The 26,113-nt window shown below is 39.5% G+C and overlaps 1 protein-coding gene across 1 annotated transcript in view; it reads left to right on the forward strand.

The window, feature by feature from the left end:
* Positions 1 to 26,113, forward strand: part of LOC124777919 — a 242,139-nt gene that overhangs the window by 153,647 nt on the left and 62,379 nt on the right. The window contains exons 8-10 of the mRNA XM_047253471.1: positions 6,552 to 6,698; positions 6,781 to 7,737; positions 16,165 to 16,301. Of these exons, the coding sequence (XP_047109427.1) occupies positions 6,552 to 6,698; positions 6,781 to 7,737; positions 16,165 to 16,301 (1,241 nt within the window). The remainder of the gene's footprint in view (positions 1 to 6,551; positions 6,699 to 6,780; positions 7,738 to 16,164; positions 16,302 to 26,113) is intronic.

Raw genomic sequence — 26,113 nt, forward strand, 5'->3', positions numbered from 1 at the left:
AAGAGCGTAGCGTTCCAAAGGATTGGGAAAGGGCACAGGTCATCCCCGTTTTCAAGAAGGGACGTTGAACAGATGTGCAGAACTGTAGACCTATATCTCTAACGTCGATCAGTTGTAGAATTTTGGAACACGTATTATGTTCTCGTATAATGACTTTTCTGGAGACTAGAAATCTACTCTGTAGGAATCAGCATGGGTTTCGAAAAAGACGGTCGTGTGAAAGCCAGCTCGCGCTGTTCGTCCACGAGACTCAGAGAGTCATAGACACGGGTTCGCAGGTAGATGCCGTGTTTCTTGACTTCCGCAAGGCGTTCGATACAGTTCCCCACAGTTGTTCAATGAACAAAGTAAGAGCATATGGACTATCTGACCAATTGTGTGATTGGATTGAAGAGTTCCTTGATAACAGAACGCAGCATGTCATTCTCAATGGAGAGAAGTCTTCCGAAGTAAGAGTGATTTCAGGTGTGCCGCAGGGGAGTGTCATAGGACCGTTGCTATTCACAATATACATAAATGACCTTGTTAATGACATTGGAAGTTCACTGGGGCTTTTTGCAGATGATGCTGTGGTGTATCGAGAGGTTGTAACAATGGAAAATTGTTCTGAAATGCAGGAGGATCTGCAGCGAATTGACGCATGGTGCAGGGAATGGCAATTCAGTCTCAATGTAGACAAGTGTAATGTGCTGCGAATACATAGAAAGATAGATCCCTTATCATTTAGCTACAAAATAGCAGGTCAGCAACTGGAAGCAGTAAATGCCATAAATTATCTGGGAGTACGCATTAGGAGTGATTTAAAATGGAATGATCATATAAAGTTGATCGTCGGTAAAGCAGATGCCAGACTGAGACTCATTGGAAGAATCCTAAGGAAATGCAATCCGAAAACAAAGGAAGTAGGTTACAGTACACTTGTTCGCCCACTGCTTGAATACTGCTCAGCAGTGTGGGATCCGTACCAGATAGGGTTGATAGAAGAGATAGAGAAGATCCAACGGAGAGCAGCACGCTTCGTTACAGGATCATTTAGTAATCGCGAAAGCGTTACGAAGATGATAGATAAACTCCAGTGGAAGGCTCTGCAGGAGAGACTCTCAGTAGCTCAGTACGGGCTTTTGTTGAAGTTTCGAGAACATACCTTCACCGAAGAGTCAAGCAGTATATTGCTCCCTCCTACGTATATCTCGCGAAGAGACCATGAGGATAAAATCAGAGAGACTAGGGCCCACACAGAAGCATACCAACAATCCTTCTTTCCACGAACAATACGAGACTGGAATAGAAGGGAGAACCGATAGAGGTACTCAGGGTACCCTCCGCCACACACCGTCAGGTGGCTTGCGGAGTATGGATGTAGATGTAGATGTAGAAGGAAACATGGTCTTAAATAACTAAGTTCTATTGGGACAGATAAGTGACAACAAGAATGTGGGTACACAGAGAGTAATCACACGACTGGAATTTGTGCCAACTGAGAACTTGGAGGCTCGAGTATGCAAGATACAGTTCCCAATGAGTGCCACTGGAACAATACTTTTTACAAGTTTTGGGCCAGTGGTGACTGCTGTCGACGATCGGGCCGCCCTTGCCGATTGCCTTGCTCATTGTGTGGCATGTCTTTCAAATGCTGACATGCCCAACACTTTCCATAGTGGCTCAACTTAAAACTGCAGTAGCTGTACCAACCAGCAGGTAACTACAGTACCATGTGTCCAGATCAGTACCTGGGGCATGAAAAGAGTGCAGGTGTTGCAGAATGCTGGGCGCCATTCAGAGTACATTTCCACACTGAGTCGAGGAGTAATCAAGAAATGTAAACAGCACAGTGTGACAGGACTCAGTACGTCATTTGCAAGCCTTTCAGTATTCAGCCATGGCATGTAACATCCAAGCTTGGCTGCTCTACAGTGTCCTATCTGACAGAAGTTGCGAAGGCAAAGGAAATGCATTGTAATTTAGACACCACAGTGGGGCTTGTCCACTGATACCTCTGGATGATGAGGACAGATAGTGGCATCAGCATCTATGATGGTGTTGCGTCCCACTTAAATATCTCCATTCAGAAGACAGTCTCAATGTATGGTCATCCCTTCTGCGTCTCCGATTCCGACGGACTACAGTCTTACTAGTTACAGGATAATTTGGTTGATAAATTGTGGTGTACTGGTTGCTGCGTGAGTGAAGACTTGGCCTCCTGGACCATGTTCAAATGGCTGAAGTGGAACGTAGGCTCTGCAAGCTGGCACTGCAGTTTTTTCACATCCATGACTGATAGAAGATGTAGACAAGCATGGGCCTTTCCCAAGTGAATGAAGGACCGTACCAAGTGACCGCAAAGCGGTGCCTTCAACCTTTTGGGCAGAGTACCTGAATACTTGAGTATCGCCTCCATGGCTGTACGTGGTACTGTCTCACTAGCTGAATGCTCTGTTTGCTGATGTGGGTTGTCAGCTTCCACCTTCACGACAAACTGTCCTTGATATGCTGTTGGCACTCGCTTAAGCACATGTCCATCTTCAAGATTTGTGTATGTGTGACTGACTTGATGAAGTTTGAGTAAAGTAATTATATTAAGTCCATGTCTTGTTTACTACAGGCTGATACTTCTAGATTTATATAGTTAAAATTCTTCATTTCGGTTGCCATGGTATCAGTAGCTGCTGATAAATAGTTTATTACGACTATGACTGTGTATGCAACTATCAAAATGTGGTTTCCATACAACACGTTTCGTTTTACTCAATTAAGACATCATCAGTGGTTGATTGCAATGACTCTTTCTTACTTACAATGTGGATGTCATGATGTCTGTATGTAAGTTTCTCAAGAAATTTCCTCCTTGACTGGTACGCTAAAAATATAATAAAAGCAATTTGGAGATGGTGCACTGTGAGTAATGAGACAACATAAAATGGCTGTCGATAAAATTAGGCAAACATTAGGCTGAAAAGTGTGAGGAACTTTATTGTTTCCCCACTCCCTGCCTCTCACCTTGCAGGCATTTTTCTGAGTTCTGTACTGTGTAGGCTTTGGTCACCTACTAGTGATGGAGTTGTAATGCACAGATATTCCTTGCAATTGTGCTTCTTGCACAAATCCCACTGGGAAACTATGCTGCTACTCCATTTAGCTTTTCATTTTGGTCAACCAGTTATTAGATCATAAGAAAGAGATTAAATTTTGGCCACTTCCACATAATCACTGCAACATCAGTATGTATACACCCCAGAAAATGTGGGAAAAACCCAGGAGTTTTTGCATGTGGGAGAAAACTGAGAAAAACTTGGTATTTTTTTTTAGAATTCTGGGAACTTTTCATTGTGTTAGTTTAACTTTATGTAATTTTGACTGGTAAGAACTGATATTGTAACAAAGAATTTTATTCTATCCCACTACTGCAGAATATTACTGCAGCAATAAAACATAAATGAGAGTGGAAAAAATAAATAAAGAAATAAAATAAAACGTAACAATATTATGAAAAGGATACTTGCTACTCACCATATAACAGAGATGCAGAGTCGCACTAGGCACAACAAAAAGACTGTCACAAAATAAACTTTCAGCCAACAAGGCCTTTGTCAAAAATAGAGGACACACACACACACACACACACACACACACACACACACACACAAACGCGCAAATGCAATTCACATGCAAATGACCACAGTCTCTATCAGCTGAGGTCAGACTATGAGCAGCAGCAGCAGTGCCTGTTGGGAGAGGCAACTGGATGGGAGTGATGAGGAGGCTGGGGCTAGGAAGGGAAGGGATAGCATGGTTGGGGTGGGGTAGGTGATGTGTTGCTGAGGAGTCTGCAGGGATGAGGTGGAGAGGGGATAGGGCGGCTAGTTGCAGTCAGGAGGTTCGACGGTGGGTAGGGCGTGAGGTGGGGTGGGGGGGGGGGGGGTAATGGAAAAGGAGAGAAGTAAAAAGACTGGCCGTGTTGGTGGAATAGAGGGCTTGTGTAGTGCTGGAATGGGAACAGGAAGGGGCTAGATGGGTGAGGAAAATGACTAATGAAGTTTGAGGGCAGGAGGGTTACAAGAACATAGGATATATTGCAGGGAAAGTTTCAATCTGCGCAATTCAGAAAAGCTGGTGGTGGTGGGAAGGATCCATACGGCATAGGCTGTGAAGCAGTCATTGAAATGAAGAATGCCGCGTAGTCGGTATGCTCACCAACAGAGAGGTCCTGTTCTTTCTTGGCCATAGTTCATCAGCGGCCATTCATACGGACAGACAGCTTGTTGGTTGTCATGCGTTCGTAGACTGCAGCACAGAGGTTGCAGCTTAGCTTGTAGATCACATGACTGGTTTCACTGGTAGTCCTGCCTTTGATGGGATAGGTGATGGGGACCAGACCGGTGTAGGTGGTGGTACGCGGCTGTATGGGACAGGTCTTGCATCTAGTTTTATTACAGGGATACGAGCGTTGAGGTAAGGGATTGGCAGCAGGGGTTGCGTACAGATGGACGAGTATATTGTGTACGTTTTTGTGCTGTCTCATTTCTCACAGTTCACCGTCTCCAAATTCCTTTTATTATATTTTTACAGTACCAGTGCCAAAGAGGACAAGGCAATGTGCAATTTACAACAACAAAACACAGTTCCCACGCAAGTGTCTGCCAACTGCAAAATGTCTCAAAGGCCTTAGGACAAAGACTATGCAATACTTCATAACTACAAACTGCTTCTGAAGAGCGTGATGCCACAACTATGTACATTAGGTTCGTTAAAGCAGTTGCCAGCCAGCTCAGGCATATGCAGAGTTGAGTCATGTATGAGCAGTATCTTCTTCCATTTCTGGCTGTTAGCTGTAGCAGTAGTAGCAACAAGCAGCCAGGTATTAACTGGAAAAATTTATCTGGCACACCCAAGCCTGCACATTCATGCATGTGCAGAGCAGTGCAGTCAGATTTGTAGTGGATAGGGGGTAGTCTCCGTGTGATCTGTGTTTACATTTGGTGATTTTGCTATTTCCTCTTCATTTACAGTCCGCAAATCAAATGAAAACAAAAGTGATGTCTGTCTCAAGGAGCTATCAAGTGAATTAAAATACATTTGTGTAGTTACAGAAGCTAAAATATGTTATTAGTTTCAGTTTTCTGATTTTATTTCAACATCTTTAGCGGTCAAGCATTGATTGGCTTATGGAGCAATTAAGTAATTTCTGTCAGTTTGCTAAAGAATTTTGGCTTTTATTTTAATCTTTTCCACAGAAGAAGTCAGTTTATTTGAAACAAAAGTTTCATTCCACACTATTGGCTTGTTTCAACTGTGTGCTAAATTTTAAGTGCACGGTTTCACCTTTCAGTACGTATGGCATTATGCCATAATAAAGAACTAAACTTGAGATAATACAGTACTGGTACTCAAAGAGAATTTGCACCCCAAAAACAACTCTGAAAAGCTTAATATCGAGTTGGGCACACCTCATTTTTAATATGAACATACAAATGTGTGCTTTAAGCCTTATTGTGCATTTTAGTATGGTTTGCAAAATTCTGATGCTCTCGGAGTATCCTCCGATGTCCTGTTTCTTTTATGATGTAATCTAACATCTCTTAATGTTGTATGTCATCGTGGCTGTGTATGCACAGTAACTCCTGTTTTCTGGTGTTCTCTAGCAAGTACTGAAAAGAATCTCTTTCTAACAGGTCACGGGAAAATATTGTGAATGGTGGTTTGAAAAGTGTTATGTTCAAAGTAGATTTCCTTCTAAACAAGATGAATTATGTTATGTGTGAAAATGTGTGATGAGTTTCTTAAATCACAAAGCATTTGACTCTCATTTAAAATTTAACATTTTGAGGACCAGCCCCTTAGAAGCATTTTAATCCCAGAAGACCAGACATTTATGTCATTATTTAAAATTCTACTGGCACATTTGTATGATGTGTCACAAACTATAACACATGCAAAATAAAAAATAAAAAAAATAATAATACTATTATTTAAGTGAAAGCTTAGCTTTTCTTGTAGCTACATTATGTGTATCAATTTAAACCATTAACTTTCCCTATTTGTGGTTTCATGCTACTTAACAATGATATTGTTGACTACATCACGTGTCATATGCTCTGAATATCTGCTGCTATCGGTTGACGAGATCATGAGCTATGATTGGCTTACAAAAGCACATCACAACCTCAGTTTAAGTGCTTTGGAAACTAACATACTGTGTTTGTGGAGTTCAAATTCATACTTCTGTAATATGAAAATATGCAGCATATCGTAATACAAGAATGTCCAGCAAAATCTTTCTGAAACGCATCCTTCTTGTTTTTAAGTGCTTAGAAGGTCTATGACACTCTACAAATTCTTAACCATTCAAAGGATTTTAGCATTCCGGGGGAAAGTATACTGTCACTCAATACGGAAAAAGTATATTTTCAACCGGGAAATCTGGGAAAAATCCACACATTTTTTTCCTTGTCCTCCTATACTCTTTGAACATACATCCATTTGAATTTTCCTGTACATTCAATTTTACCAGGTTATTACACTTTCCTTTGTAAATTCAGCATTAACTTTTTCAGTGACATCAACAGCTTTGACTGCAAACACTGGTCAAGCAAAAGTTCTTGTGGCTAAGATGCCAAGTATACCACCACAACTTCTGGGAGCACAGCCAACCTCTAGAAGTTCAGAATCACACAAAATTCCCCTGAAAAATAGTTCAGAAGGTTTGAATACTTCCTTTATTTTCTGAATTAATGTTGTAATTGATAAACATAAATTAATTTTATTTCATTTTTCCTGTTTTAGATGATGATGAAGAGTTTGCTAATTTTCCACGTGATGATGAGACTGAAGAATCGGAGGATGATGACGATCCAGACACTGATGATGATTACAGAGCCCGCTTGACTATTCGACAACGTGGCTCCAGCAGAGGTGGGAGAGGAAATCGGGGAAGAGGCATACGATCCAGGGGCTCATTGGGTAGAGGGTGGGATCGGAGCCGTGGTGTGAGAGGAGGAGCAAGACGACGTGGAGGCAGTCGTGGTGGACGGGGAGCAGCAAAGTCAGAGGATGTGGAACAAGTGCATAAGTTAGATTCAGAAATGGCAGCTGCTTTAGCTGCAATGGACAAGGCTCAGGACAGTTCTGAAAGTGCGCCAGCGGCATCCCGAGGTGAACATATTTTTGGAAGTAATAGTGTTGTGAGAACCAATCTCAACAATTCGAGTGCTGATGCTGTGTTGGAGAGTTCCCTGAACAGGAAACCCATTAGGTCATATGGAAGAAGTCAGGGGAAAAGAAAATCCGATGTGGACAGTGATGCAGTTTCCTCAAAGTCTGTTGAACCACCTGCAGAGAAGCAGAAAGAAGAGGAGAGTAAGCCAGTGCTGGAACAGGTACTACCAGACACAAAGAGTGCCACAAAAAATGCTGTTATGAAACAGACTTCTGTGGCTGATTCACCTGTGTCTCCTGTCTCACCTGTTCCACCTGGCAAAATATCCGTTATAACTGACCATAAACAAGACATACGAAAAAATTATCCTAAACGAGAGAATAGGAAACCCCCAGCACATTTGGCCGAGGCATTAGGTCCAGCACTTTTCTCTACGCCAGACATAATTAGGAGAGTAAATGCAGGAAGTGACCATAAGTCACTTCCTCCTACAGATTTAAAGAAAGAAGAAACAAGATCTGCTCCAAAAAAATCTGTGGACCATTCCATACAAGAAGTCGTGTCATCTCCACCAGAGGAGAAAGGTAATAGTTTTCAAGATATTTTGTTGTTTGTTATTTTGGCATCAGCTAATTTTTTTAATTTAAATTCTCTCTCTCTTTTTCTCTCTCTCTCTCTCTCTCTCTCTCTCTCTCTCTCTCTCTCTCTCTCTCTCTCCCCCTCTCTCTCTCTCTCTCTCCCCCCCCCCTCTCTCCCCCTCCCCCCCCTCCCCCCTCTCTCCCCCTCTCCCCTCCCTCCCTCCCCCCCTCCCCCCCCTCTCTCCCCCTCTCCCCTCCCTCCCTCCCCCCCTCCCCCCCCCCCTCTCTCTCTCTCTCTCTCTCTCTCTCTCTCTCTCTCTCTCTCTCTCACTCACCTAGGAGTGTGTGTGTGTGAGAGAGAGAGAGAGAGAGAGAGAGAAGTAAACTGAAAGTGCAGCAGCTTATGGTTGAGATAGAGGAGAAAAAGCACAAACAAGGGAAGAAGAGATAGATGTGAGAGTGTAATTTGTCATGAAATTTGTAGCTCTATAATTTCATTTGGACATTGTCTTTTGCTAGAGTATTAGATAAAATTATATGTTGTTTAGCAGTTTATTTTTGTAGGACATTCACTTACATATTCACATGTTATGAATACAAACGGGAGATAATTACCTATGTTTGGGCTAATGATTTATACCTTTTTGGCATTGCCTCAGTAATAATTATCGGTAGCATTACCCAAAAAATTATGTTATTAGTGTTGCTCTTTTTTCCGCATGGTATTAGTAATTCTTGTAATACCCTTGCTTCCCGCTCATAAATTTATTTCATTTGCTTTATTCTGTGATTCTCACAGTTAATCCTTTCCTGCATTTGGGTACATATAGATTGAGTATGAAAGTTGAAAAACGTACACTTGTTGCTCTGCTCTTCTTTAACTCCAACTCTTGCACTCCCCCCCTTCCCATCTCCTGCAATCGCCGCTCCTGTGCTCCCCCTTTCAAAGGAAGAAATTTTTGATACTTGGTTCTGTGTATTTGATATTTCTGGTTACACATTGGGTGTGGTGCCCATGCTATAGTACACTTACTTTTTTACTGTCATTATCTTAACAATATTAGTACCTTTCCTATATAGTTTTTCCTTTGCGCAGTGCATGTTGCTCAATGTGAAGATTTCATAATATTGTAGTATAGTTCTGATCATCGCCACAGTTATATTGCAGTTGTAACATGAGGATTGTAGGTTGTGTAAAAAATTCTGTAGCAATCATATTTACATGCAGCAGGGAATTCACCAACTTGTGTATTATATGCAGTGATGTCATAATGCACAAGATAATTGTTTGCCTAGGCTGTGACTACAGCAGTTACAGCAATGTCACCTATATTCTAACCCCTGTTCAGAGAGAGAACAACATTGCAATCGAGAGAGAGGTACTATATGTTGTCCTGATTCATTTGTTCATTTATGTGGGCACTTTATTAACCTAAATATTTTACTGATAAAGCCAATGAACTATGGTCTGTTAAAGAGTTTGGACAATTTCTTGTTCGCTCATGAATAGTAGCCACGACATTCATGATATTCATATTATCAGGTACCCACATTAGTTGATGTTGCGTCACTGATTGAATTACCACTGTTAGTACATAACAATCATAAGAGACCAATAACATATTTTTAAAAACAACTACTACTTATAAATGTTCAATATGTATAGCCATATTTACAAATTAATGAGCTAAGTTAAAGTCAAATGATTGTTCCACATCATTACGATTTATCACGCAAAATGATCCATGCAACATGAAACTAACTACAATGAAGCCCTGCTTGTACTGTTTTCAGAGGACTTCCAAAAGATGGCGTAAAATGCAGGAAAATGTAAAATGTGGGAAATAACGTTTTAAGCTGTAAAAGCTACATACAGGATACCGCCTGGCACTTCATGTATGTTATAAATACATAATAGGCGTCAAAAGACTTGTGAGGGACTTGTATTTTGTCAAATAAAAACCGCTGATGTAACAGGAACTGATAACTGTCTGGGAAGTAGGAACGTTTGACTCAATTTCTTATGTCATAATCGGTGTTTTTGAAAGCCTGCAGCTATAATTCATTATTTAAATAATGAAATGCAGCACTAGTTACCTGTTTTTCATGCCTAGCACTATGTGTTTTGAGAATTTTTTTCATTGCCAAGTGTAAATATGTGAGTAAGTATATTGTGTGGTCTTTGAATACGTGTGATTCTACGTCTCTTGCACTGTAGTTGTCTTTTTGAAGTTATCAGATACAGTGCTTTATCAGTTATGTAGGAAACCACACACACATGCAAACTATCACTCACATCGTTTGTTTGTGTAACATCACAAAAGATATGTACATAAATACTGCACTTGACAAGGAGAATAAATTCTCAAAACACATTTTGCTCAGCGTGAATAAAATACGTAACTGGTGCTGTGTTTACACTAAAAACATTTGAGCAACTCAAAGTGAATGATGGTGTCAACTAGCGCTCCAAGTGGCCATATGCCGAAACATGCTAAATATGGTTTGACAAAGGTGTCATGATGATCACAACAATCATGAACCTGCGTTTGCGCAGTAGAGACAGTTTGGAAATGGTTGTGATTGGTCATGATACCTTAATTCGAATGAACCTAGTTACTCCCATCAGCTGCCAAGCCAAGTAGAGCTTGGCAGCGGTGGGAGATATGGCACGAATTATCCCAACTTTTACATGTTTACCAAGTCAAATCTGCTGAGTGGAGTACCCTGGTGTCAAGAAACTTAACCGTGTAATATTTGTAAACACTACTGGACGGCCAACATCATTTTTTCTCCACAAACGTTTTTTCGTAATGCGTAAATTGTGGGAAAATTATAAATATGGTGACGCAAAATCGTGTACAAATTAACATTGTGGACTTTTGGAAATTGATAGGACCGATAAAAAATGTCGTAAACGGTGGGAAAATGTTAATTCCAGGAACGTAAAATTGGAGTTATACTGTAATTAACTAATTAATTAAGTAAACTGATGTTCTAGGAGCTGGACAACTGTGCAGTTGAAGTCCAGATGTACTATTTTGAATGCCTCTTTGTGGTGTACTTTACCTTTTTGTTTAACTTTTTAAGTTTCTTGGAATTTGTCATCAATATTCAGTGCCAGAAAAATTTGGCTGGCAGTACACGCGAAACTGTCAGATTGGGCTCTGTTTTAGAAGTAAAAACATCTTGTGTTGTATCTTATAGTGCATCCTTTCAAAGCCATTATTTACATCTTCCCATTTGTAAAATCACTGCTGTAGTTTTACCATTGTCTAATCATTACTACGCTAGTGTATACAGAGACACGCAGAAATTAAAAACATCAAAAACTTTAACAGAAGTGGAGGTTGGCCGTAATTAGATAAATTGTGAGCCTTATTGTTAAATAAAGGAAACAGCACTGACTCTTTGCATCAAAAGCTCTGTACACAAATTGGAACGACTCTGCGGTTCTTTGTCAGAGGTTGGAGGGTGTCATGGCCAGACCATTGTATGTTCACATGTAAACTCATGTTACCAGTATCGGGAGGCAAAACACTTGGCATTGAAACATGCCGTATACAGTGGTCTAATGCCCATAAAATAGAAATCATGAAGGATGGGAAAACTTTGTTCAGTTATGTTACTTAGCTGCCAGTAGTTTACAGTGGAGCTGATGTAGAGACAAGGTAATTAATTTCGTTCTTCCTGCTCACTGCTCAGTACTAACGCCAGGGTGTAAATGCCACAGTAAATCTGGGAAAAACTCAGGAATTTTTCATTGTTTTAATTTTCAGATAAATTGTGGCAGTTTAGACTGGTAAGAATTGATAATCTAACAAAGAATTCTGTAAGAATTGATAATCTAACAAAGAATTCTACTGTAGCCAGCTACTGCAGTCTAATACTCCAGCAGTAAAGCATAAACAGAAAAGTAGTATAGAAGATTTTCCTATGGCAGTAACACCGAAACAATCTTTATGAATATGCACCATTTACAGCAACAAAACATAATTCACACACAATCATACGTCGACAGCTGCATGTCTCAAAGGCTTTAGGATAAAGACTATATAATACTGTGTAACAATGAACTGCTTTCGATGAGCATGACATGTATCAAAGGCTTTAGGACAAAGACTATATAATACTCTGTAACAACAAACAGCTTTCAATGAGCATGACATCATAACTGTTTACATTTGTAACTAGTTGCTGTAAAATATTGTGAATAGTGGTTTGAGAAGAGTTACTTTCAAAGTAAATTTTCTTTTGCAGGGGATGAACTATGTTAAATGTGAAAATGTGTGATGAATTTTCTCAAATCGCAGAGCATTTGACCCTTACTTAAAACGTAACACTTTTAGGACCAGCCACTTAGAAAAATTTTGGGCCCAGAAGACCAGCCATTTATGCCATTATTTAAAACTGCATGGGTACATTTGTGTTTGATATATCTTTCAAAAGGGTAATGTACACTAAAAAATACCAAGCTTTAAGGTTAGTTTTTCGTATTTATTTTAGTTCTTTCACAGTATAAGTTACGCAGTAACTGTGGAAAAAAAGTATAGTTATCATTAAAACAAGTGTGAAGTGAGTACTTGAGCAATTTCACACATAACTGACTTTCCAATGGAAAAGTCGAATTCCTCAACGGAACACGCATTCAGCCAAGTAACCACAAAATGTTTGGTGTACAGCAGCGAAATTTATAATCGCACTTATCAGTGCACTTATCAACTACTGCAATTTAAGCTGAGCCATTAGGACCCTCCCTAACCACACCCTTTGGGGGGGGGGGGGGGGGGGGGAATTACGACCAATATTATATGTGTAAGCTTAGCTTTTCTTGTAACTATGCTATACATATATTAACTTAAACCATTAACTTTTGCCATTTGTGTATTTGAGCTACTTAACAGTGATGTTGCTGTTAGCTAACTACATAATGTGTCCAGTGCTTTAAGTATCTGCTGTCATTCGCTGGTGAGATCACACGACATGAGCTATGATTGGCTGACAATAGCTCATCACACAGCACAATCTCAATTTCGGTGTTTTGGGAGCTACCGTGTTGTATTTGAGGTAATTTGTATTACGAAAGTTCGTAATATGAAAATATCAGTGTACCTGTCACCACACATCAAAGACATTGCCAAAACACATTGTTTTTTTGCTGCGTTTTGTTCCCTAAAGTATCAGGGAAGCTGTACTGTGGCGTATAAAACTTTACCTTCACAGGATTGATCAGATTTACAGCTCCAAAGGAAAGTGCATTATTACTTAACACACAAAAATTTACCTTTACATGGGACATAGTGTACTTTCACCCAGGAGAAAGTGTGTTTTTAACCAGGGAAAATGAGGGACTTTTTTGTCTGTGTATACGTTCTGAAAGATTCGTTGCCCCAAATTAAGAATGTGAAGCACTGAAAATCCCCATGAAATTGTGGCATGTGAATGAGATTTGCTGAAGGGTAATGTTTCCTCTGCAGTGTTGTATACGAAGCTGTATGGGCCATTATTCTTCTGTGAGAATACTGCACCTGTTACCTCGATATACTGCAGTTGTGGTTGTTTCCACAACTGTCAGCTGATTCCGAGAATTTCGTCTTCCGACAAGACGGGGCACTGCTCATTGGAGCGCTGGTGTTCGTTGCTACCTAAATGGTGAACTTCCGCATTGCTGGATTGGTTGCAATAGTGAAGATCATGTAGTTGTGTTCCCTGTTGTGCCCGGCCTTCCGACCCCTCTCTCCAGATTGCCAGACCTAACATCCTGTGACTGTTTCCTTTTAAGTACATTAAGGACTGTGTTGATATATTACTGCCAAGAACAGTGGAACAGCTCTGAGAATGCATCAGTGCTGCTATGATGACCATTGACACGATTTTGCTACACGAGATATGGAATAAACTTGACTTTGACTATGGAACAAACTTGACTTTGACGTGTATTGTGTGATCAGAGGGGCACTCATAGAACATTTGTAGGCTACAAAATGCGAACTTAGCGAGTTTCCAGTTCTATTCATGCATCAATAATATTTGTACTTAAAATACTTTGGAAAACCCAGAGCTTTGAAAATGAATTAAGTTATTTGTAGTAGTCTTGCGGTGTGAATTGTTTGGAAGGCAGTTCTGTAATGTTCAGGATATTACCAATGAATGTCAGTTATGAGTTAGGCAAGTCAGTGTTTTACATCATATACCAAAGATGGGAAACAAGATATATTAACCATTTGGTAGAAGCCTGAATGGAATGACTTGTAACAAATTGCTTCAAGTCGGGCACTAATCTATAAATGACATGCTTCATTATTACAAAATGAGGTCAGGTGGACACTTCCAAAGCATGGCAAGCAGCAAGAGAGAATCAGAATTATCTCAATGTTTAATTTTGCGCAGTTGTATGTGTGAATCTCTTGATCATGTGCTCACTTCGTGTTCTGAGTTGGACATGAAGATATTTGTTTCATCTTGGAGACAGTTAAGCAAATCTGAAGCCTTGATTACCACACAAATATCAGCTTAGAAAAATCATACTGGAGATTGCACTACTCCTGCTTTAATAATTTCAACATTCACAACAATTTAAAACTGCCAAGTCCAGATGGTGTTCTTTCCGCTGAGCCATCTGAACATGCTTTTCAAACTGAGACAAACCTGCAACTGTAGTGGCCACCACGAAAATAGGCACCTCAAGGTCATCCCACTGTCGTGTAGCATTGTCAGTTAGACATTTTCAGTTGTTAGTAAAAACTCTGAAAAATATGAGAGATCTTTTTCTTTTTGTATTTAGCGTATAATATGTTGAAGTACTTTCCAAAATAAAATTTCGCCAGCTATTACAAACATAATAAAAACTAACATTACAAGAAATTGTGAAGAAAAATATTTTTGTACTTCAAGCTGTGGAACAACAGTACCACTGAAATATTTGGACTGAAAACAATGTAGGAAAATTCTGAAAGTTTATAGATGCATGTGATACACATTTTATCATGAAACATAAAAGTATTCTGAGATAAAAAGTAAAGTAGCATAAGAGATGTGAAACTGTTCCACCTCTGTAACTAAAACTGTTGTCTCTGTTGAATTTGCATTCTGTTGGATCTTGTAGAAACTTACAGCTAGAAAGTTGTCAAGAAAACTATGAAATTAATTTTGGTAACATCTGAGACATTATTGTATTGTCATATATGAACATATTTTGTTTATGAGACTCCATGCATTACAGCACGCAAGTACTTGTATGCTGCCACCAGGATTTTAGTTCTGATGGCCACCCTTGATACAACCCGGAATATTCCCTATCTCCCGGAAAAAAATTTTATTTGTAGCTCCTACTGGTGCTTCGTCCTGTATCCATCACCCAGATTACCGATATGCTATGCAAAAGTAACTTATGGTACTTTCAGGGCGATATTTCTGTTTATATCGAGCAAAATTTGTCTTATGTGTACTCTGTATTTTTCTAGCCCTCAGATACTCTTCTCTGTTCTACGCACCAACTTTTTGTCAAAATTGTCGAATTCTGTAATTTACCTTTTCAGTTCGATCCCTTTCTTGAAGAATCAAAACATGTGCTCGCTTCTAGAGTGCCCACCAATGTCACTATACTGTCAATATGGAATATAATCGGTATGGAAATATCACAAGATTTCTTGTCATTTTATGAACTCGTGCAAAATTTATAATATTCCTGGCTTCGTCACTGCTATCGAGATCAGTAGAAAAATCTTCAGGACATTCTATATGACAACCTTAGTTGTTTTTTAATGCCTCGTTGCCCTTTACGCACACTGACTGGTGTAGGCCCTTGCTCCTGTGTTTCATTCACTACCAAACACACTTCAGTTCAGAGTTCCACAGAAGATTGAAACCACAGAAGAACAGAAGATATTGTACGGAAACACCGAGCATTCAGCAGGCACTGACCTAATGCACTGCTAGCGCATCTAGTCACTCTAGTAACTGTAGCTACTTCATATGAGTATACTTTTATATTGTATTATTGGGCAGGAGTACTTAGGGCCATTTCTTATCACAGATGTTCATTGCAGCAAATACTGTGACATTCCTTCTTCAATTATTTAAATAGTTTCCATGAAGCCATGTATGTATTTACTTTACGAGACCCAAGTGATGTGATTTACAGGTTGAGAAACGTGGGTTGCTGTAGGCAATGGCTCCAGTAAGCTACATTTGCCATTTCTGTAAAAGTTCCTACATGAAGAGACAGTTATGAGCACAGTGTCCACTTTTTTTGCGTGTACGTGTGTACATTTGCACTTTTGTGTGTGTGTGGGGGGGGCGCACATGCGCGTGTGCATGGGTGCACACATACATGAGAGAGAGAGAGAGAGAGAGAGAGAGAGAGAGAGAGAGCTTGCCCCCCTTCTTTCTAATTGAAAGTATATTTTGAATCATTCTTATTTTTGTAATAAGGTGAACCAGCAAGTATCAGCATCACTGAAGGAGAGGTAAAGAATGAAGCAAGTAGTCAGCCAACCACCACAGTGGAAGAGCAATTGCCTGACGATGTAGTTGCTGGTCAGAACAAAAAAACTGAGGTTGATTCACAGGTGAGGCATTTGATGATTACATTTACTGTACTTCTTCTTTGTTTTTAGTTGCTTTGAGTTGTTGCTGCTGCAGTATTAGATACAAGATGCAATGTACTTGCACACCCTTATTTATGTTGTCCAGTTCCCACAGATGTCACTATTGCATGCTGGAGATAACTATGTTGTTATATCCATGTCAGACAACTGAAGGGCGTCACCTGATGTTCCAGAAGCTTAGACTTTGATCCAGATTTTATGAGTGTGGCATAGGTGCCTATATCATGGAGCAGGCTCTGTTGGTAAAGCTTGTTACTAAAACAAATGATGTACAGATGTATTGCCCTTAAATATTGTGTGTCTGTAGAGTGATAGTGGTGCATTTTTCAATTAAATATTACCATTATCAATACAGTTAGCTGTTGTAAACTAGAGAGCTGGATACTGGCTTTTATGTGAAACTCCGTTAGACAGGGCTACCGGCTGTCAACAGACCAGTCATTCTCACTAGCTTCAGTCTCTCAAGTCAATTTGCTTTCACGTGCAGACAGCTATATAGTTTCTATTGTAATAGCTATTTTTCTAGTGTGAAATTTCATTTCTTGAAAAAGTTACTGTTCAGCACATGTTGACTTACTGATGCAACTAAGAGGATAAAACTAATATTTGTAATGCAGAGATATGTTCAAAACGTTTCCTCTCTGAGAGTTACATATGGGGTTCAGAAAACAAGCTGTTATGTCTGCCTCTAAATAACACATAGGAATTGAAAGCTGATCATTCATAGAAAATATCTAATTTGAAGATAAAACTTATAATTACGTAACAGATTCTAGAAATGTAAGAGTTATAATTTAGGCAGCATTTAACACTACAACCACTGATATATGGCTATATCTAGAAATGCGGCTGAATCACTTACAACCCAGGTATCTTTCTGTTCTATTATCCGGCTGTCATTGGGTTTATGTGGCTGCTAATGGGTCTATTCTTTGAAGTACTGGTTATTTTATTATAAAATCAATAAAAATAAAATAACTTTTTTTTTTTCAAATTATAAACTATTATTAAGAAAACTTGCACACATTTGCTGGGTGCATTTATTTGCTAGCATAACATAATGAGCAGAAATAATAGTCTTTTGATGCGCATTTACTGCAGATCATTTCTTACACATATAACACCTTACAAATTATTTGTTTCCAGTGCAATCAGATTTTACAGGGCCACATATTCCGCATTTCATGTCTCTCAGGAATATCTTCGGGAGTGTCGTAGGTACTAATCTTGCTTGTTGCTGTGTACTTCCCAGCAAGCTCCTCCCTCAGCTGCAGCATGAAGCCTCTGCGTTTCATTTTTTTTCTCATTTAGAACATTGTACAGTACCTAGGCATTTATCCCAGGTAAATCCAGCAAGTTGGAAAATGTGTGAGCAGGCCAATGTCTGGATTGTACTTCGGCTGAGTATTTGCTAGCCATTTGTCCGTGCACATCAACCCCATGTTTAGTAACTTTATCTGGCCCTTTCTTTTTTTCCAGACTCGGTTTTCACATACAGGTGTGTAGTGCTGAGAATCAGGACATTCTTTTTGCTCTTCCTGTGATAAACAATCAGTGATGTATTCAGTATCATTCTTCTTCAACAACGCTATGCTATATAACTCCACTTTTGCTTTCTTGGCAGAGACTGATATATATGTGCAAGATCGATTTGTGGTACCCACAGTACTTGTTTTCAAGGTTTGAGTGACAGCCAGTGAGGTGAAAAAATTGTCACATGTTACATTTCTTGCCTTAGACAAGTATGGCTGCAATTGAAAAGTAGGTGTGTGCAGCACATACAGGGTGTTTCAAAAATGACCGGTATATTTGAAACGGCAATAAAAACTAAACGAGCAGCGATAGAAATACACCGTTTGTTGCAATATGCTTGGGACAACAGTACATTTTCAGGCGGACAAACTTTCGAAATTACAGTAGTTACAATTTTCAACAACAGATGGCACTGCAAGTGATGTGAAAGATATAGAAGACAACGCAGTCTGTGGGTGCGCCATTCTGTACGTCGTCTTTCTGCTGTAAGCATGTGCTGTTCACAACGTGCAAGTGTGCTGTAGACAACATGGTTTATTCCTTAGAACAGAGGATTTTTCTGGTGTTGGAATTCCACCGCCTAGAACACAGTGTTGTTGCAACAAGACGAAGTTTTCAACGGAGGTTTAACGTAACCAAAGGACCGAAAAGCGATACAATAAAGGATCTGTTTGAAAAATTTCAACGGACTGGGAACGTGACGGATGAATGTGCTGGAAAGGTAGGGCGACCGCGTACGGCAACCACAGAGGGCAACGCGCAGCTAGTGCAGCAGGTGAGCCAACAGTGGCCTTGGGTTTCTGTTCGCCGTGTTGCAGCTGCGGTCCAAATGATGCCAACGTCCATGTATCGTCTCATGCGCCAGAGTTTACACCTCTATCCATACAAAATTCAAATGCGGCAACCCCTCAGCGCCGTTACCATTGCTGCACGAGAGACATTCGCTAACGATATAGTGCACAGGATTGATGACGGCGATATGCATGTGGGCAGCATTTGGTTTACTGACGAAGCTTATTTTTACCTGGACGGCTTCGTCAATAAACAGAACTGGCGCATATGGGGAACCGTAAAGCCCCACGTTGCAGTCCCATCATCCCTGCATCCTCAAAAAGTACTGGTCTGGGCCGCCATTTCTTCCAAAGGAATCATTGGCCCATTTTTCAGATCCGAAACGATTACTGCATCACGCTATCTGGACATTCTTCGTGAATTTGTGGCGGTACAAACTGCCTTAGACGACACTGCGAACACCTCGTGGTTTATGCAAGATGGTGCCCGGCCACATCGCACGGCCGACGTCTTTAATTTCCTGAATGAATATTTCGATGATCGTGTGATTGCTTTGGGCTATCCAAAACATACAGGAGGCGGTGTGGATTGGCCTACCTATTCGCCAGACATGAACCCCTGTGACTTCTTTCTGTGGGGACACTTGAAAGACCAGGTGTACCGCCAGAATCCAGAAACAATTGAACAGCTGAAGCAGTACATCTCATCTGCATGTGAAGCCATTCCGCCAGACACGTTGTCAAAGGTTTCGGGTAATTTCATTCAGAGACTACGCCATATTATTGCTACGCATGGTGGATATGTGGAAAATATCGTACTATAGAGTTTCCCAGACCGCAGCGCCATCTGTTGTTGAAAATTGTAACTACTGTAATTTCGAAAGTTTGTCTGCCTGAAAATGTACTGTTGTCCCAAGCATATTGCAACAAACGGTGTATTTCTATCGCTGCTCGTTTAGTGTTTATTGCCGTTTCAAATATACCGGTCGTTTTTGAAACACCCTGTAGATAAATAATTCCAAAATAAATATATAACCGCAAAACTTAATCAGTGTTAAGTAAATCATCATGTGGTGTAACATAATCATCTGAAGAAGTGTATGAAACTACAGGTTCCTAAGATGAAAACTCCTATGGCTCCCCTGAGATTCATGAACCGAAATCTCATTTATGACATTTGCAATGTCCTCTTTTGTTCTTAGACGTTGGGCTATAACAAATGTTATATGCAAGCGTTTATACATTACAGTCTCTTGAGACCTCTGCGTAGTATACGTCAGTATAAGATATAATGAAAATGAATGCTCCATAATTAGCTTTAATAAGGTAATATATTTTTAATATTTTACACAGCAGGCCTGTTATTGCCTATTGTCACTATCAAGTGACCTGCAAAAATAACATAGGTAAGGTTATCCAAATGTGAATCATGGCTGTTCTATCTTTACATTTGCATTGGTACTTAAGTCTAGTTGGAAGTTATGACCATGTTGTTGTTGTTGTTGTTGTTGTTGTTGTTGTTGTTGTCTTCAGTCCTGAGACTGGTTTGATGCAGCTCTCCATGCTACTATATCCTGTGCAAGCTGTTTCATCTCCCAGTACGTACTGCAGCCTACATCCTTCTGAATCTGCTTAGTGTATTCATCTCTTGGTCTCCCTCTTCGATTTTTACCCTCCACACTGCCCTCCAATGCTAAATTGGTGATCCCATGATGCCTCAGAACATGTCCTACCAACCAATCCCTTCTTCTAGTCAAGTTGTGCCACAAACTCCTCTTCTCCCCAATTCAATTCAATACCTCCTCATTAGTTATGTGATCTACCCATCTAATCTTCAGCATTCTTATGTAGCACCACATTTCCAAAGCTTCCATTCTCTTCTTGTCCAAACTATTTATCATCCATGTTTCACTTCCATACATGGCTACACTCCATACAAATACTTTCAGAAACAACTTCCTGGCACTTAAAACTATACTCGATGTTAACAAATTTCTCTTCTTCAGAAACGCTTTCCTTGCCATTGCCAGTCTACATTTTATATCCTCTCTACTTCGACCATCATCAGTTATTTTGCTCCCCAAATAGCAAAACTCCTTTACTACTTTAAGTGTCTCATTTCCTAATCTAATTCCCTCAGCATCACCCGACTTAATTTGACTACATTCCATTATCCTCGTTTTGCTTTTGTTGATGTTCATCTTATATCCTCCTATCCGTTCAACTGCTCTTCCAAGTCCTTTTCTGTCTCTGACAGAATTATAATGTCATCGGCGAACCTCAAAGCTTTTATTTCTTCTCCATTGTTTTTAATACCTACTCTGAATGTTTCTTTTGTTTCCTTTACTGCTTGCTCAATATACAGATTGAATAACACTGGGGATAGGCTACAACCCGGTCTCACTCCCTTCCCAACCACTGCTTCCCTTTCATGCCCCTCGACTTTTATAACTGCCATCTGGTTTCTGCACAAATTGTAAATAGCCTTTCGCTCCCTGTATTTTACCCCTGCCACCTTTAGAATTTGAAAGAGAGTATTCCAGTCAACATTGTCAAAAGCTTTCTCTAAGTCTACAAATGCTAGAAACGTAGGTTTACCTTTCCTTAATCTTTCTTCTAAGATAAGTCATAAGGTCAGTATTGCCTCACGTGTTCCAACATTTCTACGGAATCCAAACTGATCTTCCCCGAGGTCGGCTTCTATCAGTTTTTCCATTCGTCTGTAAATAATTTGTGTTAGTATTTTGCAGCTGTGACTTATTAAACTGATAGTTCGGTAATTTTCACATTTGTCAACACCTGCTTTCTTTGGGATTGGAATTATTATATTCTTCTTGAAGTCTGAGGGTATTTCGCCTGTCTCGTACATCTTGCTCACCGGATGGTAGAGTTTTGTCAGGACTGGCTCTCCCAAGGCTATCAGTAGTTCTAATGGAATGTTATCTGCTCCCGGGGCCTTGTTTTGACTCTGGTCTTTCAGTGCTCTGTCAAACTCTTCACGCAGTATCGTATCTCCCATTTCATCTTCATCTACATCCTCTTCCATTTCCATAATATTGTCCTCAAGTACATCGCCCTTGTATAGACCCTCTATATACTCCTTCCACCTTTCTGCTTTTCCCTCTTTGCTTAGAACCGGGTTTCCATCTGAGCTCTTGATATTCATACAAGTGGTTCTCTTTTCTCCAAAGGTCTCTTTAATTTTCCTGTAGGCAGTATCTATCTTACCCCTAGTGAGATAAGCCTCTAAATCCTTACATTTGTCCTCTAGCCATGCCTGCTTAGCCATTTTGCACTTCCTGTCGATCTCATTTTTGAGACGTTTGTATTCCTTTTCGCCTGTTTCATTTACTGCATTTTTATATTTTCTTCTTTCATCAATTAAATTCAATATTTCTTCTGTTACCCAAAGATTTCTACTACCATTCGTCTTTTTACCTACTTGGTTCTTTGCTGCCTTCACTACTTCATCCCTCAAAGCTACCCATTCTTCTTCTACTGCATTTTTTTCCGCCATTCCTGTCAATTGTTCCCTTATGCTCTCCCTGAGTCCACATCTGCCCCTGGAAATGTCTTACAATTTAAAACCTGGTTCCTAAATCTCTGTCTTACTATTATATAATCTATCTGAAACCTGTCAGTATCTCCGGGCTTCTTCCATGTTTACAGCCTTCTTTTATGATTCTTGAACCAAGTGTTAGCTATGATGAAGTTATGCTCTGTGAAAAATTCTACCAGGTGGCTTCCTCTTTCATTTCTTACCCCCAATCCATATTCACCTACTATGTTTCCTTCTCTTTCTTTTCCTTCTGTCGAATTCCAGTCACCCATGACTATTAAATTTTCGTCTCCCTTCACTATCTGAATAATTTATTTTATCTCATCATACATTTCTTCAATTTCTTCGTCATCTGCGGAGCTAGTTGGCATATAAACTTGTACTACTGTGTTAGGCATGGGCTTCGTATCTATCTTGGCCATAATAAGGCGTTCACTATGCTGTTTGTAGTAGCTTACCCACACTCCTATTTTTTTTTAATCTTTATTAAACCTATTCCTGCATTACCCCTATTTGATTTTGTATTTATAACCCTGTATTCACCTGACCAAAAGTCTGGTGCCTCTTGCCACCGAACTTTGCTAATTCTGACGATATCTAACTTTAACCTATCCATTTCCCTTTTTAAATTTTCTAACTTACCTGCCTGATTAAGGGATCTGACATTCCATGCTCCAATCCGTAGAATGCCAGTTTTCTTTCTCCTGAAAACGACTTCCTCTTGAGTAGTCCCCACCAGGAGATCCGAATGGGGGACTATATTACCTCCGGAATTTTTTACCGAAGAGGATGCCATCATCATTTAACCATACAGTAAAGCTGCATGCCCTCGGGAAAAATGACCATATTGCATTAATAATAAATTTTTTCTATTGTTTCTTGGTAGATATAATACACTTTGTTGTTATGAAACATAGAATATACATTTTTGTCAGACGTTTTGACAGTTTCTACTCGACAGTTCTTTACGATGATGCAGTATGTTTACAAAGTGTATACAACTTATCAGATATGATGTTACATTTCATTGTTCTAACTTTCCTTTAAATTTTAACCTCGGTTTGTGTAAGTTTTGTTAACATTGTGACTGTTTAATTTCATATTTTATTAAGTCAATGAAATTTTCAAGATAGTATGTATGTTTAAAATCTGTGCCTTCATTAAGAATTTTGTATGGCTATTTCCTTGTATGAATACAAATTTCTAGTTCCTCAAGAATGTTCATAGTAAGTCCTTCGGTGTTGTGTATAATATTTATAATGCAGTTTCAATTTTCTCATCTGGTTTGGCCAATATTTTATAACACCAGGCTTAAAGAAAACATTAGAAATAGTGATAGTAAGCAGTCATGCTTCTATTTACATTTGAAAACTCAACTCAATAAAGCTGAGAAAATTGAAACTGTGTTAGAAATATTACATAAAATACCGAAAGGATTCCCTACGAACATTCTTGAAGAACTGGAAATTTCTATCCATACACTTGAAATTCTTAATGAACACACAGATTTTAAACATAAATACTACCTTGAAAATTTTATTGACGTATTAGAATACAAAATGAAATGACAGTTAACCAAACTTACAGAACAGAGAAATGTAACGTCATCTCTGATAAGCTGTAAATACTGTGTAAACATATATCATTATAGTAAAGAACTGTCATATCATTATAGTAAAGAACTGTCAAACTTGACCTGTCATATCTGACAAAAACATATTCTGTGTTTTGTAACAACAAAAGTATTATATTTACGAAGAAATGACAGAAAAAATTTACTATAGCTGCAGTATGGTCGTCACTTCCAACTAGACATGAGTACCAATGCAAATATAAATATAAAACAGCCACAATTTACATATAGATAATTTCACCAATGTTGTTTTCTCAGGTCACTTGATAGTGACAGTAAGCCAAAACAGGCCTGTCATGTAAAATATTAAAAAATATTATGTTATTACAGCTAATTTTGGAGCATTTATATTCATTTTATCTTATAATATTTATATAAAATCCATTACTGACACCATATTGCTTGAAACAAAGCACTGGCTGTACAATACTTACCTACTTATTCAGGCATGTTTCAACCTGGCGCCCTTCCCTCAACTTCTGCTGGAGAACTGCAACATCATCAGGCAGGGACAGAAAAGTGAGATTTTGGACAAAACATGAAGCGACACAAGGTATGAAATTACTACGAGGTGCGGCTAGAAAAAAACCGGACTGATGCTGGAAAAAACATTTATTTACAATTTCATGTTATCTCCTTCAATGTACTCTCCTCCTCGGTCTCTACACCGCTCCATACGAATTTTCCACTGTTCATAGCAATGCTGCAGATCATTTTCGGTAAGTCAATACATTACTTCCGTCGCTTTTTCTTTTACTGCTTCAACAGTCTCAAATCTAGTTCCTTTCAAAGCTGACTTGACTTTAGGGAAAAGAAAAAAGTCACAGGGGGCCAAATCAGGTGAGTAGGGTGGATGATCTAAGATGGGAATGTTGTGTTTTGCCAAAAACGTCTTCACTGACAACGCACTGTGAGCTGGGGCATTGTCTTGGTGAAGGATCCATGACTCTTTTCTCCACAAATTGTTCCGTTTTCTCTGTACTCGCTCACGTAGGGTAGCCAGGACGCTAATGTAGTAATGCTGCTTCACTGTTTGTCCCTCTGGTACCCAATCAATGTGCAGAATCCCTTTGATGTCAAAAAAACAATCATCATTGCCTTGAATTTCGATTTTGACATTCGTGCTTTTTTTTGCCGTGGAGAACCAGGAGTTTTCCAATGCATCGATTGGCGTTTAGTTTCGGGATCGTAAGTAAAAAACCACGATTCATTGCAAGTAATAACATTTTGTAAGAAGGTGGGATCACTTTCAATGTTTTCCAGGATGTCAGAACAAATCATTCTTCGGCGTTCCTTCTGTTCAATTGTGAGACACTTTGGAACCATTTTTGAACACACTTTGTTCATGTTGAAACTTTCATGAAGAATCTGCCTAACACTTTCCTTGTCAACTCCTGTTAACTCAGACACTGCTCTGATTGTTAAACGGCGATCTTGTCGAACAAGTTTTCCGATTTTTCCAATGTTTGCATCAGTTTTTGCTGACAATGGTCTGCCAGTGCGAGTGTCATCACTGGTGTCTTCACGGCCATCTTTAAATCGTTTAAACCACTCAAACACTTGTGTTCGCGATAAACAATCATCGCCGTACACTTGTTGTAACATTACAAACGTTTCACTTGCAGATTTTCCTAGTTTGAAACAAAATTTGATGTTAACACGCTGTTCTTTCTGTACACTCAACATTTTCCGACGCACAGACAAAACGTCAACTACTTAAAACAGACACCACGGGCAGACTGAGTGCAGGAGGCAGATGAAACTCGAGCAGTAGGCGGAGCGAGACTCACATGACAGGCTACGCGACTTTCAGCCTTATTGCATTCGTTTTATTGTTTCACCAGTACTAGTCCGGTTTTTTTCTAGCCACACCTCGTATAACAGCTGCAGCAGTGAGGTCAGAACTGACCCATCTGTGGTTCTAGGCGAATCTAGATTTTTCTCTTTTGATGTTTCTCCACAAAAAGTAAAAGTGTGATGATTAATTACTTTATTCAGTATGAAGTCATAGAAACTCAGCAGCGTTGGCAATAATACAAAATAGTGACCAATGAAAGAATTAAGAAATGGATTAGAGGTGACCCACTTCCAGTTCTAGTGTTAAAAAACAGATAAGAGACTGGATTTTAGCCAGGGAAAGAGGTATATTTTCCTGAATTGGCACAGATAGATGGAGCAGAGGGTCCAGTGGGGTAGGGATGGTGTAGGGAAACACGAAATAATGCAGAAGAGAAAGCTTAGTTAGTTGTAAGGGGAA

Source organism: Schistocerca piceifrons, chromosome 2 (assembly GCF_021461385.2).
Source record: "Schistocerca piceifrons isolate TAMUIC-IGC-003096 chromosome 2, iqSchPice1.1, whole genome shotgun sequence".
Lineage (NCBI taxonomy): Eukaryota > Metazoa > Arthropoda > Insecta > Orthoptera > Acrididae > Schistocerca > Schistocerca piceifrons.